The sequence below is a fragment of the Ranitomeya imitator genome, chromosome 2 (genome assembly GCF_032444005.1).
Source record: "Ranitomeya imitator isolate aRanImi1 chromosome 2, aRanImi1.pri, whole genome shotgun sequence".
Taxonomy (NCBI): domain Eukaryota; kingdom Metazoa; phylum Chordata; class Amphibia; order Anura; family Dendrobatidae; genus Ranitomeya; species Ranitomeya imitator.
The window spans coordinates 822,314,438-822,332,460 of record NC_091283.1 but is presented as its reverse complement, the minus strand read 5'-3'; the positions used below and the strand labels follow the sequence as shown (position 1 = coordinate 822,332,460).

Sequence of the window (18,023 nt, the reverse complement as noted above, 5' to 3'; positions counted from 1 at the left end):
TAGATAATGGGGGGAGGTCTACAATATAGCTGCCCTGGGGACATTTTTAAAATAACAGATAATTAGCTACGGTTTAGGGAAAAAAAAAAAAAAGGAGGAGGAAAAGAGAGGATTGAAAAGTGCACTTATAAAATGTAGTAATTTTAGCCTAAGAATTGGCATTAAAATCAATTTATGTGACATCCATCTGGTCAGTAAAAAGTTAGTACACCGCTGAGAGTCCTTCTAGTAGAAATAATGGCGTCTGCAAGAGATTTTGGATGGGGTGGGCAGGTCACTCACGTCACACTTGTCTGAGTGACCGTCGGTCAAGGAGCTTTGGACAGCGGCATGCAAAGATGGAAAAAGGATTCATATCTGCAAGTGCATGGCCACGCCCCCTGCACTTCCTCCTCATTTGCATAAAATATTGAATAACGAATTACTTTGGAATGGAAGCAAGGATTGCAAAAATGAAGGTATAGAAAACCTATTTGATGTAACCGCATCTAAAAAAAACCTCCAATCTATGACATTATAACAATTAAAAAACCCTTCAAAAAAGGGTGCATAAAAAACAAAAAAAAAAAACTACACTGGCATTTTTTTTCCCCATCTTGCACCCCTCTCCCCCCCAAAAAATGGAATGAATAGGGATCAAAAAGTGATAGAAGTACCCCAGAATGGTACAAATAAAAACTATGGCCCATGATGCAATCAGAGATTTCCGTGCTTTATATTTTCTATTTTGCCAACTATCAATATCATCTGTCCTACTAAAACTTCGATTTTTTGGGGGGCATTTCGCGGTAACACTCCTTTCATGTGCATAATAATAGCATTAATAAAAAGGGTCTGTGTTTGCTTATTCCCCGACAGGCACATTGCAGGATCACACACTGCCGGTCTCGGAGCAGGAAGCCCCCCTATCCCGGAGACCATTGTATTTTCCTGCACAATACCTGTCACCATGGCAGTCAGCGTCAGCATCTCATCCACACAATCAAACTCGCAGGCAGCTAGAATAGATTTTGACAGCTGCGGATCCAGTGGAAATTCAGACATGATGATTCCGAATTCAGAAAGATTTCCATCATTGTCAAGTGCAGCCAAATAATCCAGGTCTTCTAAGGCTTGCATCAGGCTCTCAGGGTCTGCGAGAACGGAAATAGTAATGACTATTAGTAAGATGATGGAGTTTGCAGACGGTGGTGGTGGCAGCATAATTCAACGGTTACCTTCCTTTACCCTAGAAACAAAATTATTTTAATTAGAAAAAGTGCATATACGCATACATCCATGTGATAAAGAAGATGTGGAATACCAAATACTGTACAATGTCATTATTAGTCAGAACGCTCATGTTGTCACGCCCCCACACTTTAAATGGTCACTACAATTTTAGAAAACTATTAAGTGGTCTTTGCCTCCCTACGGGAAAGGGGAGGAGGGTCCTTGCCTCCCTGCGGGAAAGGGGAGGAGGGTCCTTGCCTCCCTGCGGGAAAGGGGAGGAGGGTCCTTGCCTCCCTGCGGGAAAGGGGAAAAGGGCCCTTGCGAAGGTTCCTATTACACTCCATACAGACTTTTGGCAACAAAATAGGTTTAAATAAAATAATAACATTTAGGGCTCAATTCTGTAAGGTGCCACATTGAGTCCATTGAAAACTGTATTGTGCTGCTTTATGGTGCCAATGTACAGCCACCATTATCTTCCCTTCTCCAATGGTCGGGAGAGTCGCCGGCCAGTCTTGTTCCAATTTATATGGCAGTCCGACTGTACCGTACGACATTGGGACCTACTCATTGTTTCATTGGTCTGCCAATGGTTAAAGAGTAACAAAACTTATTTTTTGTAATCATTTTGGCCAAGATGGAAAGTTCTGAAACTTTGTAAATCACTTTATTAGGGGATTTGTCTTCATTTCTGTAAAAAAAGAAATGCATGTTAGTGTCTTCTAAAACCCCTGCTTTTTTTCTAGTTCATGTGTAATGGGGCTCTGTCAGTGGTCGCTTGGCAGCTCTAAAAAAAAAAAGCAACCAAAGATTTGGCACAAGATCCTCCGTTTTCCAGATCCTAGGGCCCTGGCCTCCACCATATAACTCCTATACAGGGATCTGGACTTATACGCAGGTCCTGGGGAAAGAATCGCAGAGTCTGCTGCTGTTCGGTAGAGCAAGATGGCCAGAAAGGAGGGTCAAAACCAAGAGGGCAGCAAAAAAGTACAAAATAGTCAGGCAGGAGAAGCATCAATAAACACGCAGTGCTAAAAACAGGAAAGCTCAAAATGCAACACAGGAGCAGAAATCACAGACCTAAACCAAGGGAAGCACAAAAGTATGGTATATCCGGCAGCTTCCAGCAGTAAGCTGGTGGAGATGTGACACTATGTGCCTGGCTTCAGATGCATTTCTACCAGTGTGTACTCATTTGGAGTCCAGATGATGGTGGTGAGACGTTCAGCCCTTGTGTCTCACCAAGTCTGGGGAAAAGCGTCAGCAGGAGATTGTTCTGATAGGCACAACAGTCAGAGGAGGAGACAGCGGCTGACCCATCACTGGCATCATCTGTGCTCCGTATGAGTACGCTCTTATATTAATGCAGCTGAAGGCAGTAAATGGACTGGGCAAAAACTTAGCTTTGGAAGCCATTTGAATTACTTAAAGTTAATGAACATTATATTGTGGTGCTATACAATGGTATGGCGTTATTACAGCTCTGTACAAGTTCTAATAGTGTTGCTAAAACGCTGAACTTGTACAGAGCCGCAATGCTGCCACATGGGGCCACTGTACAGCACCGTGATAAGAAGGCATTTCCCCATAAAAACAATGTGGAAGTAGAGTATGGGTCAACACACTTCTATGGATGATGCATTATGGCTTCTTACAACTCAGACCTGTAATGCCGCTATATGGTGCCTTTGTACAGCACTGTAATACAAAAGTATGGAGGTACAGTACGGGTCCATGAACTTGTATGGGTGATGTATTATGGCTCTATACAGCTCATCTTGAGTGGAGCTGTAGTACAATACTGTACAATGACGTTATATAGCGGTATTATGGGGGAATTCCGCCCAAGAAATAATGCACAGGTAAAGTTTGAGCCTGCATAAAGCCATTAAATATCATGAACAGAACTTGTATGGAGTTGTAAAGTGCCATATGGTATAGTATGAGTGACGTAACATGGCTCCATACAGATCACAGCTTGGAAAAGTTGTAATGCCACCACACAGTACTTTTGTATAGCACCAAAAATAGAATTAGACTTACCGGCATTCGGTTTCTAGGAACCTTCCACGACAGCATAGGAGGATGTCTCCATTCCCTAATGGGGGACAGGAAGCACGAGAGGTTAAAAGCCCCCTCCTCCCTTCAAATCGCCAGTGACTTACAAGGGAAACCATAGCACTAGCTACCTTAATGAACCCAGGATTAATCCAAGGCAAGGGAGGGAATTAGTGCTGTTGTGGAAGGTTCCTAGAAACCAAATTACCGGTAAGTCTAATGCTATTTTCTCTAGTCACCTTCCATGACAGCATAGGAAGAGTACCAACCAATTCTGCACTGGGGGGGGACAATAGCCTGGACAACTTTCCGGCCAAAGACTAGATCCCTATTGGACAATAAGTCCAATCTGTAGTGTTTGGTAAAGGTATGTGGTGAAGACCAAGGTGCAGTCCTGCAGATCTGCTCGATGGAAGAGCCTGCTCTTTCTGCCCATGACACTGAAGTAGACCTTGTAGAATGGGCCTTGACCTTGATTGGAGAAGTCAAGTTCTGGGCCAGATAGGTTTCATGTATGGCTCTTTTGATCCAACTAGAAATAGTACTTTTTGCCACTTTCCTTCCTTTATTCTGACCCGACAGATGGACAAACAGGTTTTGATCAACTCTGAAAGAGTTAGTATAGAATAGTCCGTCTAACATCGAGAGAATGGAACTCTTCTTCTTTTGGGTTTGCCGGGTTCTGGCAGAAGGAAGGAAGAATAATGTTCTGAGAACGATGAAAATCAGACACCACCTTCGGCAGAAAAGATGGATCAAGCCGGAGAATTATAGAGTCATCTGTTATTATCAAGTAGGGTTCTCTAACCGATAAGGCTTGCAGCTCCCCCACACGTCTTGCTGTGGTAATCGCTACCAGGAAGGCAGCCTTGAATGACAGGTGTTGGGGAGAAGTTAAAGGCTCAAAAGGTGCTTGTGTGAGCCCCCTGAGGACTAGATTCAAGTCCCGTGAGGGTATCATGGGTTGTTTCCTAGGCTGCGATCTTGGATCAGAAGATTCATGGTATCAGCTCTAACGGTGATTGGCCAGAATCTGGTCACAAACAGCACTGATAGCGGAAACTTGAACCTTTAGAGTGGTGGGCCTACGGCCCAACTCTAACCCACGCTGAAGGAAGTCCAATATTTGAGATCTGTTCGGATGGAGTGGATCTGGTTTATTAGGTAGACAGAAAACCAAGAAAGTCTTCCACACTTTGCAAAAATCCAGGAAGCCTGTCACTAATGCAATTTATGCTAAAGTAGAGATTACAGTATCCGACAGCCCTCTAGTACTTAGGACCTGGGCCTCAGTAACCAGGCCGCTAAGTTCAATCTTTGGAGATTCTGGTGCTGGAAGGGCCACTGGAGGAGAAGGTCGGCATCTACCGGCACGTGAACCGGACCGTCTAGCTGTAGTTCGATGATGAGATTGTACCAGCTTCTCTTTGGCCATACCGGAGCAACTAGGATGCTTGGCACCTGTTCCTCTCAGATCTTTCGAAGGGTTTTCGCCAGTATTGGGATTGGCGGGAAGGCGTAGGCCAATCGGAAGTTCCATGCCTGGACCAGAGCGTCCACTCCTTTGGAATTGTGTTCAGGGAAAAAACGGCTTTGACCTGTGAATTTTAGTCTGAGGCGAATAAATCTACCTCTGGTAGACCCCATCTGTCTACCAACATCCTGAAGATTCTTCTGTTCAGGCTCCATTCTCCTGACTGGATGTCCTGGCGACTCAGGAAATCCGCTTGCAGGTTGGAAGACCCCTTCAAGTGGACGGCTGTGAGAGACAGAAGGTGTTTTTCTGCCCAACAGAATATTCGGTTTGAGATGTTTTTTAAACTGTTGAACTTTGAGCTCCCTTGATGTCGGAGGTGAGCAACAGCTGTCGTGTTGTCTGAGTGAATTTTTACGCGATTCCACGATATTAGGCTGCCTGCGGCTAGGAGGGCCTCCTCCACTGCTTTCAACTCCCTGAAATTGGAGGATCTGGTGCTTTTTGCTTGATTCCAGCATCCCTGGAAGGGAGTATGCGAGATTACTGCCCCCCAGCCCCGCTTGCTGGAGTCGGTTGTAATCGTTACAAGGGGGATTGTGACCAGTTCACACCCCTGCGGATGTTTTTGGAATTCAACCACCACACTAGGGATGCTTTTATGCGCCCTGGAGTATGTACTATTTTGTTCAGGGAACCCAGATTTCTGTCCCAGTTTGCGAGGATGTGGGCTTGAAGAATTCTGGAATGGGCCTGAGCACAGGCAACCGACATGCTGTCAAAGAGCCTAGGACCGACATGCTTTCCCATAGAGTCGGAGATCTGTCCTCTCTGAGATCTACGATCTTCTCTATTAACACTCGACGATGGTCTTCCGGGAGAAACGATTTTTGTTTTACTGAGTGCAATAGAACCCCCAGGAACCTCCTTGATTGGGAAGGTTGTAGCTGGGACTTCCTTAGATTTGGGAGCCACCCCAAGGTTTTGAGAATGTCGAGGGTCTTTAAGACATGACTGTTGAGGATCTGAGCCGAGTGGGCTGTAAGCAGCAGATCGTCCAGGTATGGGATAATACAGACTCCCGGACTCCGGATGTGAGACATGGCCTCCGCCATTATCCTGGAGAATACTCTCGGCGCTGAAGAAATGCCGAAAGGGAGTACGTTGAACTGAACATGATTCACTTGTTGGTTGAACTGTATTGCAAACCTGAGATACTTTCTGTGCCGGGGATGGATCGGCACATGAAAGTAGGCATCATTTAGGTCGATGGTTGCCATGAAATAATTTTTGACCTATCAGGGGGATAGCAGACTTCACCGATTCCATTTTGAAACGGCGGTATAGGATAGGACGGTTGAGATCTTTTAGGTTTATTATGACTCGTGCCTCACCTGATGGTTTTTTTTTTTTTTACCAGGAAGAGACGAGAGTAGTGGCCCGAACCCCATTGTTCGGGGGATACTGGGGAGATCGCATTTGATTTTAGGAGATCCCCAAGGCCTGTCATTATCACTGTATGTGCTCCCTGAGAGGTCGGAGAAGTAATCCTCAGATTCCGAGGGGGGGGCAGATATGAATTCTATAAGAAGGCCCTCCTGAATAACATTGAGAACCCACTGACAGTTGGTAATGGCCCGCCAATGATGGATGAAATTTGCGAGCCTTCCCCCCACCGGGACGGAGTCATTTATCCTGCTCTGGCTGCTGCTGCTGCTGTTGCTGCTGCTGGAGAATGAGGATATTTTTGCCTTTGCCCTTAGCATAACTCCATCGCCCAGTTTTCCCTTTACCTCTTGTTTGAGGGGTATTAGACTGGGGGGCACGAAAAAACAGTCTTCTGACCGGCTTCTGTTCTGGAAGGGCCTTTTTTCTATCTGTGGCCTTTTCCAGAATTTCATCCAGGGCAGGCCCGAAAAGATAATCAACTTTAAAGGGAATTAAGCATAGTTTAATTTTGGAAGGAACGTCACCACTCCACATTTTAAGCCAGTGGGCCCTGCGGGCGGAATTAGACTGAACTAAGGATCTTGCCGCAATTCTGATAGACTACAGAGAGGCGTCCGCTCAGAAAGCTGAGGCTTTTTGGAGCATGGGAAGAGAGTCCAATAGTTCCCCTCTGGAGGTACCCTGAGCAATGTGCTTTTCCAGCTCGTCCATCCACCGAGACAGGGCTCTGGCAACACAGGTGGCAGCAATGTTAGATTTTAACCCAGAGGTGGATGTTTCCCATGACTTTTTTAACAAGCTTTCCATCTTTCTGTCTAGCGAATCTCTCAATTGTGAGGAGTCCTCAAAGGGGAGAGAGGTTTTCTTTGCTACCCTCGCCACCTGAATGTCCACTTTAGGTATGTCCCATGAAGGGGAACCTGCCTCTAAGGGAAACCGGTGTTTCATTTCAGAGGGGGTGGAGAGGCGTTTCTCAGGGAGCTCCCACTCCTGAGAAATTAAATCCAGGACATTTTTATGTACCGGAAACCCTATTTGTCTCTCGGACTTCAATCCTCCAAACATTTCGTCCTGTATAGATTGTGGGACAGATTCCTCATGTAACCCCATCGTGTTACGTACAGCCATAATCAACTCTTCAGTATAATCCGAGGAGAAAAAAATATTTTCTTGCTTCCGTAAATTTAGGAGACGAAGATTCACCCCATTTTTCAGAAGAGGATGAAAAAGAGTGATCGGACTCGGAGGCCGAATCCTCAAATTGTATTTTTCTTTGTTTAGAAGGAGAAGGACCTTGAAGCTGTGGAGGAGGAGGAGGATTGAAGGCAGCTAGAGAAGTTTGTACTTCATGCTTGACTAGGGCCCGGATTTGGTCAAGGAGGGAAGGCTGTTCGGCTCTGACAACTTTATCCGTGCACCCCTGACACAGCTTCTTCTCCCATAGAGAGGGAAGCTTTACATTGCACTTTTTTTGAAAATCTGTTTATTAGAGTTTTATAAAACAGTACAAACCATACATTTCCAATGTAGATTGCACATTTAAGCATCTTTTTGGCCGGGATTTTCTGGGCAGACAAGTCTCCTTGCAAAGAAAGGGAGAGTGGTGTAAGGATCATTAGAGCCCCACTAATCCTAGCCTCGGACCCACCCCCAACGGACTTACTGGAGCAGGGGTAGCGCTGGGCTCTGCAGCTGCAGGGTAGGAAGCACCATCCATTATGACAGGGATCAATCTTACCTGGAGGTGTCTTCAGGCTGGTTTATATAGAAATAAATCCAGCCCCCAGAGCAGGTGGGGTCCTGGAGCAGCCACGTGGAAAGGCGTGCTCTGTGCGGCGTCGGTAGTCCTGGGGGTGCTAGGAGGCCAGACCAGGAAGTCGATGCGCTCCAGCAGAGAGCGCAGGACCGGAAGTGACACTCGCGCAACAATGACGTCACTTCCGGGACGCCGAACGCCGCACAGGAGAGGAGGATGGAGCGGTGAGCTCATGGAGGCCACCGCCGGGGATCACTGGCCCGCTTTACCTCCGCAGAGGCGCAGGTGGGCCAGGAAGGTCCTGAGTCCGGGGGAGACGGGAGCAGTATAACAAGGAGGAAGGCAGAGCCCCGACCACAACTGCCCGGCAGAGAAAATACAGGTATACCGCAGTCGCCGGCCACGCAGCATACCAGAACCTCTCATGCCCCATGGGGGACAGGAAAGACACTGGCGATTTGGAGGGAGGAGGGGCATTTAACCTCTCGTGCTTCCTGTCCCCCCTACGCTGTGGTGGAAGGTGACTAGAGAAATACAGAGGATTCCTTGCCTAGAAACAATGCATAAGCACAGTATGTGCCCACACACGTATCTGGGTGACGCACTATGGCTCCATACTACTCACTAGTCCTGATGAGCCCTGGGAGGACCTGCAGCCGTTCCAAGACTCTGTGGCACAGAAAGTGTTAATGTTAGAGTGCTTGTAATGGAGGTCATATGAATTCAATCGGGAGACCTTGAGCTCGCACGTCCAATCCATTTTCCTTCGGGTCACGGAGCCTGAACAGGGTAACAACTTTTCTGGCTTTGTTCATTTCAATTACAACCTGGAATTAACTGCGCTACAGTTGTACTTACAGGACGCGAAGTGATTCTTTCCCCGTCAAAACCGTAACCCCAATTAATCTTCAGAAAGCGGTGCAGGATTTATTTAGAAAATGCATCATGGGAAAAGTATCACAACTATAACTGCAGCGACATTATAGAAAGAGCCCACCGAAAGGTTTCCACCAGCTCCGTCCTGGAAAAACTGCCTCTGCTCAGTCAGCTCTACATCCTGGTCCCTAGGGGGCGGTATTGCTGCTGTCTGCCAAGCTATCACTTCTCTAGAAATAAGGGCTCAATTCATTACTACACTTGTGCCATTTTTGGGGTGTTTTTTTTTTTTTTTTTTTTTTTTAAATCTTTTCTACATTTGCACCCTTTTAAAGTCATTTTTATACATATACGTTCACTTTTTTTCAGTGTTCACCAATATGGGAGCGGTTTAGCATTTCCAGGCGATTAAATCAATTGCAAATTTAAAAAAAAAAAAAAAGGGGGGGGTTTAAACTAACAAGTTGCAAAAAACGTTAAAAGGAAAAAAAATAAAGAGCATTTAAAAAAAAAATTCCAAAACACTAATGTTGATTAATCGGGTCGTTAGTCTGGCGATAAAGAGAGCAGAAAACTCCAGGCACCTTTTGCCGGGATGTATACAGGGGCCCCATAGTGGCAGTCAGAATGGCCCCTATTTCTCACTGACCGATCAAATAAAAATGTTTTTTTAAGGGGGGGGGGGGGGGGGGGTGTCTAAAACTACATGCAGTGGACTTTAATAGTGTATCTATGTGGGCAAAACAGTGGCTCAGGACAAGAGCAAGGACACCTGCAAGAAGTTTGTATGGTCTCCCTGTATTTGTGTGTGTTTCCTCGAGGTTCTCCAGTTTCCTCCCACAATCCGAAGACCCACTGATAGAAAATATAAATTGTGAGTGCCAATGGGGACAGTGATGATAATGTCTGTAAAGTTTTGTGGAATTAATTGCACTTTATAAGTGAGAAAAATGAATAAAAAGTGGCTGAATTTACGACTTCTACCATTTTGGCTTTGTTCATCCACCACCAGAGGGAGCTACAGATAGATTTTTACATTTACTATTGAAATCAATGGAAGCCACATCAATCTGTAGGTAGTGATCCCCCTAGTGGTGGCTGCAAGTAACTGCTATGACAAAGTCAAAGTTCAGAGCCTTGGCCTTTACCCCATGGTGATAGGATTCGTGTACAATTTTTGTCTGCAGGAAATCAAAGGAATCCTAGTAATTCACAAACAAGGCAGGTCCAGTCTGATTTAGTACTTTGAGGGCACTTGCATCCTAGATCTGGTTTTACTCCACGTTGCTGGAACAATGTTATTACATACTTACCAATAGTCCCGATTTTGCAGGGACTCGTAGTCCGAAACTCAAAAATTGGTAGGATCTATGCTAACCCTGCCCAAAAGTGGGCACTCTGGCGGCTCCAACAATGATGCAGAGACCACACACACCGTCAGTGTGTGCAGGTGCATTCTCATCCTCCTCCTGTGGGCAGGCGCCACTCATTACACACAAGATCACAAAGCGGTGGGCGCCCGATGCTGACAGGAGAGAGATGAGAGGGTGCAAAAGTGACATTGTGTGCACACACTCAGGCCCTACAGTGTCAGTGTGTACCCACTCTCATCTCCCCATCATGTCTGCATCGCCTCACCACTAGTTTGTGATTGTGTGCAGCGACAGACCGCTGCAGAGAGGAGAGGGATGAGAATGCTCCTGCACACACTGACTGTCTGCTCTTGTGCTCTGCAGTGTCAGTGCATCCAGGGATGGGGATTTGTATTGGGCAGTGCTCGAAAGCGAGTGCGGTCAATCACTAAGTGGAGGGGCGGAGGAATGTACTTAGGGTGGGCATTATGGTACACTAAGCCCTAGGCCACGCCAAGTGTGCACCAAAGCCCCCCTTTTACATGTCAAATAAAACGGTTTTAAGCAAAATTAAACAAAATCTACAGCACACGTATGATCATTATGGTGGGCGAAGTCACCTAAATAGTTCAATTTAAGTTTTGAGAGCGACAGACTCCCTTTAAGAGCTAGAAGCATAAAATATATTGGTGAGGAGTCTGGCGGCCAGCAGTGAAGGCGACGGCCGTGGAGAACGTACTTGTATTACTTTGTGGGTGGAATTTCCAGCACAAGATCAATATTCTACTAATGAATGTTTTTGCTTAGAGAATGGATGTGGTTTATTTACAGCGTGCCAAAGCGGCACTGCCCAGAAAATGTATTGTGGAAGTGTCTATCATTATAAGTCACATACAGGACGGTCTGATGGACATCTCTAAAGTAAATAAAGGACCAAAGAAAAATGTTATCTATTGCACAGATTTCATTATTGGAATAGTACACACAAAAAAACCCATCCCCGTTCTTCCACTCTTAAAATCGCCTCCTCTTATTTGTTTTTGGCTCATCTTATGATTAAAAACTGAGAAATGTATAAAAGGAATCTCCTCTGTCTCAGCAGATCAGCCCATACATCCCTCATCCTCTTCACTTTGCCGTGTCTGGCTTTAAGACAAGTGTCTGCAGCAGAAACCTCTCCCCTTTTGCCTGGTAAAACCAAATATCACATCACCCCACCCCATTGGCTAAAAAATACTGGAACAGTTGGAGACCAGCTAAAGATGGGACAGATCATAAGCAGAATAACGCAGTGCGTGCTCTGTAAAATTTCTATAAGAAGGTCTGTTTAAAGGCTTTTTTACACGGGTAGTTAAGTGTCGAAAGAAAGTTCGTAAGGATTCTTCTTCCTGATTATCAGTGCACGTAAACATGCCATCGACTGGCTGCAGCAATTCGATGCCAAAATGTCATCATCCACAGAGAAAAGCAACACCAACCTTCGTGGAAAGGAATCGCTGCGGGATGCAAGTACAGTATAGACTGTTCTACATTGTCACACATTGAGCCCAAACATTCTGCTCTCTTCACGGTCACTGTGATGACATGTGCTGGAGCACAGCAGACCTGCGTACGATTAGCAGCTTTCACTTCTAGTAGTCAGTATGGGGGAGAGGCCGTGCTGCAGAAGTTTACTTTCATTACAAACACTTCTGGTAGCTCTCCTCTCAAATTCAAATGAACTTTATTGGCATGACCAAATACACATTAACATTTCCAAAAGCAAGGGTAGTGCTGCCAACTGTGCTGTACTGACCCCACCACCACACTGACTGCTGGAGATGAAAGCTGTTAAGCAAGTACACTCAGGGCTGCTGTTCTCCCGAAACATCTAACCACTCTGCAGCGATCAGAGCAGACTGTCACCATATCTCACACAGAGCCTGTTCTAAGTTATATCATGGGTTTGTTCTTTTTTTTTTTTGCCTTGTATGTGAATGCCAGCTTATGATTAACAGAGCTGGCAGCACTATGAGAGGAGAGCTACTAGAAGTGTTTGTAATGAAACTCAACACTGCAACGCCGTCACTCCTCCCCCCACACTGACTGCTGGAGATGAGAACTGAAAGCTGTTCCTTAATCACACGCAGGTCTGCTGTGCTCCAGCACATCATCACTCTGAGTGAGGAGAGTAGAATATCATTATATCTCACACTGAGCATGTTCAAAACTATTGTGGGAGCACATTCTTCTTTAGGCTGGGATCACACATGCGAGAAACACGTCCTTGTCTCGCATGTGAAAACCAAGCTCTGGCGCCGGCACTCCAGAGCAGAGCGTGCGGCCGCACAGCAACACATGGAGCCGCACGCTCCGCTCCCAAGTGCCGGCGCCAGAGCTTGGTTTTCACATGCGAGACACGGACGTGTTTCTCGCATGTGTGATCCCGGCCTTACCCAGTGTGTAGTCTCTCTGTTAACGCCCACTTGACCTAAAAAAATTAACTGTTTAGGTGCCAAATATTTTGATCGTTAATATCTCTGCAAAGGAGAAGCTTAAAAAAAAAAAAAAAAAAAGATTTATTTTGCTCTCCAGCTGCTATCACATGTGTGTCCAGTTCAACATGAAAGGTTTGCTGCACGGTCCTGTCTAATAAGAAATGCAGAGGTATGCAAATATAACATGTCCAACCACACCTAAATTATATTGCCTTCATTACATATAAATCTAGAGTGTCTAAGAAGAAACCAAAATTGATGAGAAGTGAAGACCGGGTACTTAAAAATGGGGATAAAGCAGGACCCCTATGACTGATAAATCTGTCTCATATACAATATATGAAATCTTATACACACATACATAAGTGTTTTTTTTCCTAAAGGGTTTGTCCCACGACAGACATTTATGGCAGAAGACAGGTATGCCATTAATGTCTGATAGATACTGGTCCCATGTCTGATCTCTAAAGGGTTTGTCATAGGACAGACATTTATGGCAGAAGACAGGCATGCCATTAATGTCTGATAGATACTGGTCCCATGTTTTATCTGCACCTACTTCCAGAATGCAGTGAGGGCCCCTGATCCCCCAGTCGGGTCTCTCACCATTGACTGCAATGGGAATTCTGAATATAGGTGAGGGCACATGCTTGTCTGTGTGCAGAACGCCATAGCCGTAATTGGAGGAAGACGCACGAGTGGCAAACATCTCTAATCACTTCGGCCAGGCACTAGTTGGGCCCCCATTGCGGTCCTACATTTGGGAGACATTTACTTTGCCTCTGCAGCATCAGAGGAATGTAGGAGTACTGAGGCAAAGATACCTCAGCTAGCTAGAAAATTGGGAGAGTGTACAGTTCAGGCCAGCAGCGCAGCCTTGCCACTGGAACAAACTGTCAATCATTAGCACTCCACTGCCCAGGCAGGCAGGAAGCCAGGAGGCAGTGGAGTTGTATGAAAAACCTCTATGAAAGGAGTTATCCCATGAACGCTTCTTACCTATCCATAGAATAGATGACAATATGTATAATCCCTGAGGTCATGATGAGACCCCTATAGAGTACAAGGACAGGGGGCCCAAAGTTTCCTTTTGTGAATGGAGATACAGTGAGCATGTGCGACCACCACCTCTGCAGAGTGAATAGAGCAATGGTCGCACATGCTCACTAATGCTCGACTAACACAGGGGACGTTGAGACTCCTGTTCTTGCGATTGTGGAGGTCCCAACAATCGGTCACCCGGCGATCATACATTTATCCATTTTTTATATGCAGATTGCAAATCTTCTCAGACACATACCAGGTCTGTTGATGAATTCACAGTGGCCCAGACCGGCTATGTCCATCCTCTTCAGAAACAGAACCATTGAAGTCAGATTTGACTCTTCCACTTTTGAAATCAGAAACGTTTTCATGTCACTTTGGGCAAAGTCCTCTGTGTAGAGGCAGAAGACTTTACCTGTAGGAGGAAAAATACTTAATGTGTAAAATGGGAAACTGCAAATAATTGTATACAGCCAGAGACAAGTTAATGGCAGCTATGACTATCGTTACAGCAATGGCTGGCTGGCATATAGTAATGTCTGAAGTTGGTGGCTAACACAGTGGACGCCGACAATTTGTAATAAAAAAATTCCAACTAATTCAGCTCAAATTTCTAAAAAATTTAAATACAGTGCCATTACAAATTTATCATTTGCTTTACACTACCCTTGTGGCATTAGTCAATATTATATCTTATGTGTTGAGTCAACTGTTCGGTTATTACATTATACCTGTAGGACACGTGCCCAGAACCTGCTTCCTCATCTCAGCTCGGATTTTACTAATTGGCTGTGTGATCAGAGACTCGGCCCGGATTCTGGTGTTGTAAACCTAGAAAGGGAAATATCAAAATTAATAATCACAAGAACGAAGAAAAAAAAATATATAGTTTGCATCTTTCACCATTTCTTCTTTAGCAAAGATTGATTAAAAAAAATAAAATAATTAAACTTACCCAACCTTTTATTATCATCTGGCCTGTGATGAAACTGAAATGATTGCAGAGAAGTGATCTCTACAGATCACTGTACAGGAAGTGATCTCTACAGAAAAAGGAAGCGACTGCAGAGAAGTGATCTCTACAGAACAGGAAGTGACTGCTGAGAAATGATCTCTACAGAAAAGGAAGCGACTGCTGAGAAGTGATCTCTACAGAAAAGGAAGCGACTGCTGAGAAGTGATCTCTACAGAAAAGGAAGCGACTGCTGAGAAATGATCTCTACAGAACAGGAAGTGACTGCTGAGAAGTGATCTCTACAGAAAAGGAAGTGACTGCTGAGAAGTGATCTCTACAGAACAGGACGAGACTACAGAGAAGTGACCTCTACAGAACAGGAAGAGACTGCTGAGAAGTGATCTCTACAGAAAAGGAAGCGACTGCTGAGAAGTGATCTCTACAGAAAAGGAAGTGACTGCTGAGAAGTGATCTCTACAGAACAGGAAGAGACTACTGAGAAGTGATCTCTACAGATCACTGTACAGGAAGTGATGTCTACAGAAAAGGAATCGACTGCTGAGAAGTGATCTCTACAGAGCAGGAAGCGGCAGCAGAAAAGTAATCTCTGCAGAATAAGAAGGGTTATCCTATTACTAGGTTCAGTAACAAGAGTTAAGACTTTAATAAAATGGCACGGAAAAATAAAAATGAAAAAGAATCAAATTCTCAACAACTGTAAAAATATACGTTTAAAAATTAAAAAAATCTTTTCATCAATAGATAATTATTAGTGATGAGCGAATATACTCATTACTCGAGATTTCCCGAGCTCGCTTGGGGGTCCTCCGAGTATTTATGACTGCTCGGAGATTTAGTTTTTCTTGCCACAGCTGAATGATTTACATCTGTTAGCCAGCATAACTACATGTGGGGATTCCCTAGCAACCAGGCAACCCCCACATGTACTTATGCTGGCTAGCAGATGTAAATCATTCAGTATATTCGCTCATCACTAATAAATTATCCTATGACACACTCCCTTTAAGACAGTTTGTGTAGCTTAGATTATATATTGGACAATGGAGATTCAGAATGTTTGCTATACAGTTCCCCTCTCAAAGCAAAACATAATTTGCATTAGGATACCCAGACAGTACCAGGGGGACGAGCACTTTCTGTTGCATCAAGCTTTTCCTCATCTCTGCTCGGAGGTCTTTAATATAAGGCATGCTAAGTGATTGCTTTAGGCCATGTTCATACTTTCAGTATCTTACATCAGTATTTGTAGCCAAAACCAGGAGTGGAGCAATCAGAGGAAAAGTATAATAGAAACATATGCACCACTTCTGGGTTACAAATCTAATATATAAAGCTGAATGTGTGTGTGTGTGTGTGTGTGTGTGTGTGTGTGTGTGTGTGTGTGTGTGTGTGTGTGTGTGTGTATGCGTGTGCGTATGCGTGTGCGTATGTATGTATGTCCGGGATTGGCATCTGCACAGTCACAGCTACAGCCACAAAATTTTGCTCAGTCACAGGTCTGGACCCAGAGAGCGTCATAGGCTATGTTGTGAGGCGAAATTTTAACCCTGTGCGTTCCAATTCACCAAACAATTTTGCCCCTATCTACATAATGGGGAAAAAGTGAAAGGAAAAGTATTGGAGGCAAATTGACAGCTGCCAGATGTGAACAAGGGGGACTTAAAGAGTGAGAGCGATGGCGCCAAAGAGTATATACCGTACAGTTGCTAAGGTGGGGCCCCGACATGGGATACTCATCACATACGGGGATATGAACACACACACACAAAATGCGCCACACACTACCACGTGCTTGAACACATACCACCCTCAGGACACATTTCACCACACATACACCAACCTCGCCACATAAAAGTCGAAACACAAAAGTCGCCACATGCAAAACTAGGCTCACGCAAAACTCGCCACACATGCAAAACTCACCTCATGGAAAACTCGCCACACGCAAAACTTGCACATGCGGAAAAATTGCCACATGCACAAAAGTTGCAACACATGCAAAAGTTGCCTCACACAAAACTTGCACTTACTCAAAACGCACCACACAAAACTTGCCACGCGCAAAACTCGCCATGCGCAAAACTTGCTGCACACAACTTGCTACACTAACCTGTCACATGCAACTTGACACAAAAAGTTGCTACATGCATGTTGCTGCACAAAACTCATCTCACAAAAGTCGCTACACACGTCGCCACACGCAATTCAACACACACAACTTGACACATGAAACTCGCCCTAAAAGACACGCACGTCTGGCATTATCCTTCAAAAATAAAAATCTGATTAATAAGCAGACAAACTACATGAGCAACAAATATACCATATAGGAAATATGGCAGCTGTCAGTCACGTGACCTGTCTATTATAAGTATGTGTGAGCTGATATATACTGCCAGGGGGGAGGGCTTCCTGTCGGCTGGGGATTTATCAGGCTGCCAATTTAGCTTACAAATACTGAGGTAAAAATACGAAGTCTAATACAGGAGGAGATGACACACAGATATATACTAAATACAGGGGAGATGACATACAGGTACATACTATACACAGGGGAGATGACACACAGGTATATACTATATGCAGGGGAGATGACACGTATATACTATATACAGGAGAGATGACACAGGTATATACTATATACAGGAGGAGATGACATACAGGTACATACTATATACAGGAGGAGATGACATACAGGTACATACTATATACAGGAGGAGATGACACGCGTATATACTATATACAGGAGCAGATGACACAGGTATATACTATATACGGGAGGAGATGACTTACAGGTATATATTATATATAGGAGGAGATGACACATATATACTATATACAGGAGGAGATGACATACAGGTATATACTATATAAAAGAGGAGATGACACATAGGTATATAGAGGAGGAGATGACATACAGCAGGTATATACTATGTACAGAGGAGATTACATACAGGTATATATTATATACAGATGACATACAGATATATTCTATATATAGGAGGAGATGACATACAAGTATATAGTATATACAGAAGAGATGACATACAGGTATATACTATATACAGGAGGAGATGACACATACTGTAGGTATATACAATATACAGGAGGAGATGACATACAGCAGGTATATACTATTTACAGGGGAGATGACATACAGGTATATACTATATACAGGAGATGACATACAGGTGTATACTATATATAAGGGAGATGACAAACATGTATATACTGAGGGGAAAATGAGAGGTGTGAGGTGAAAATGAGGGATGTGAAGTGAAAATGAAAATGAAAAGGTGTGAGTGCAAAATGGGAGGAGTGAGGGAAAATAGTGGAGTGATTGGAAAAT

The 18,023-nt window shown here is 44.5% G+C and overlaps 1 protein-coding gene across 3 annotated transcripts in view; it reads right to left on the bottom strand.

Moving 5' to 3' along the window:
* DHX32 (DEAH-box helicase 32 (putative)) overlaps window positions 1-18,023 on the bottom strand; it is a 92,752-nt gene that overhangs the window by 7,654 nt on the left and 67,075 nt on the right. For all 3 annotated transcript variants that reach the window (XM_069753952.1, XM_069753953.1, XM_069753954.1), the window contains 3 exons: window positions 14,430-14,529; window positions 13,955-14,113; window positions 942-1,133 (listed from right to left, as the gene is read on the bottom strand). In XM_069753952.1, coding sequence (XP_069610053.1) covers window positions 942-1,133; window positions 13,955-14,113; window positions 14,430-14,529 — 451 coding nt within the window. The remainder of the gene's footprint in view (window positions 1-941; window positions 1,134-13,954; window positions 14,114-14,429; window positions 14,530-18,023) is intronic.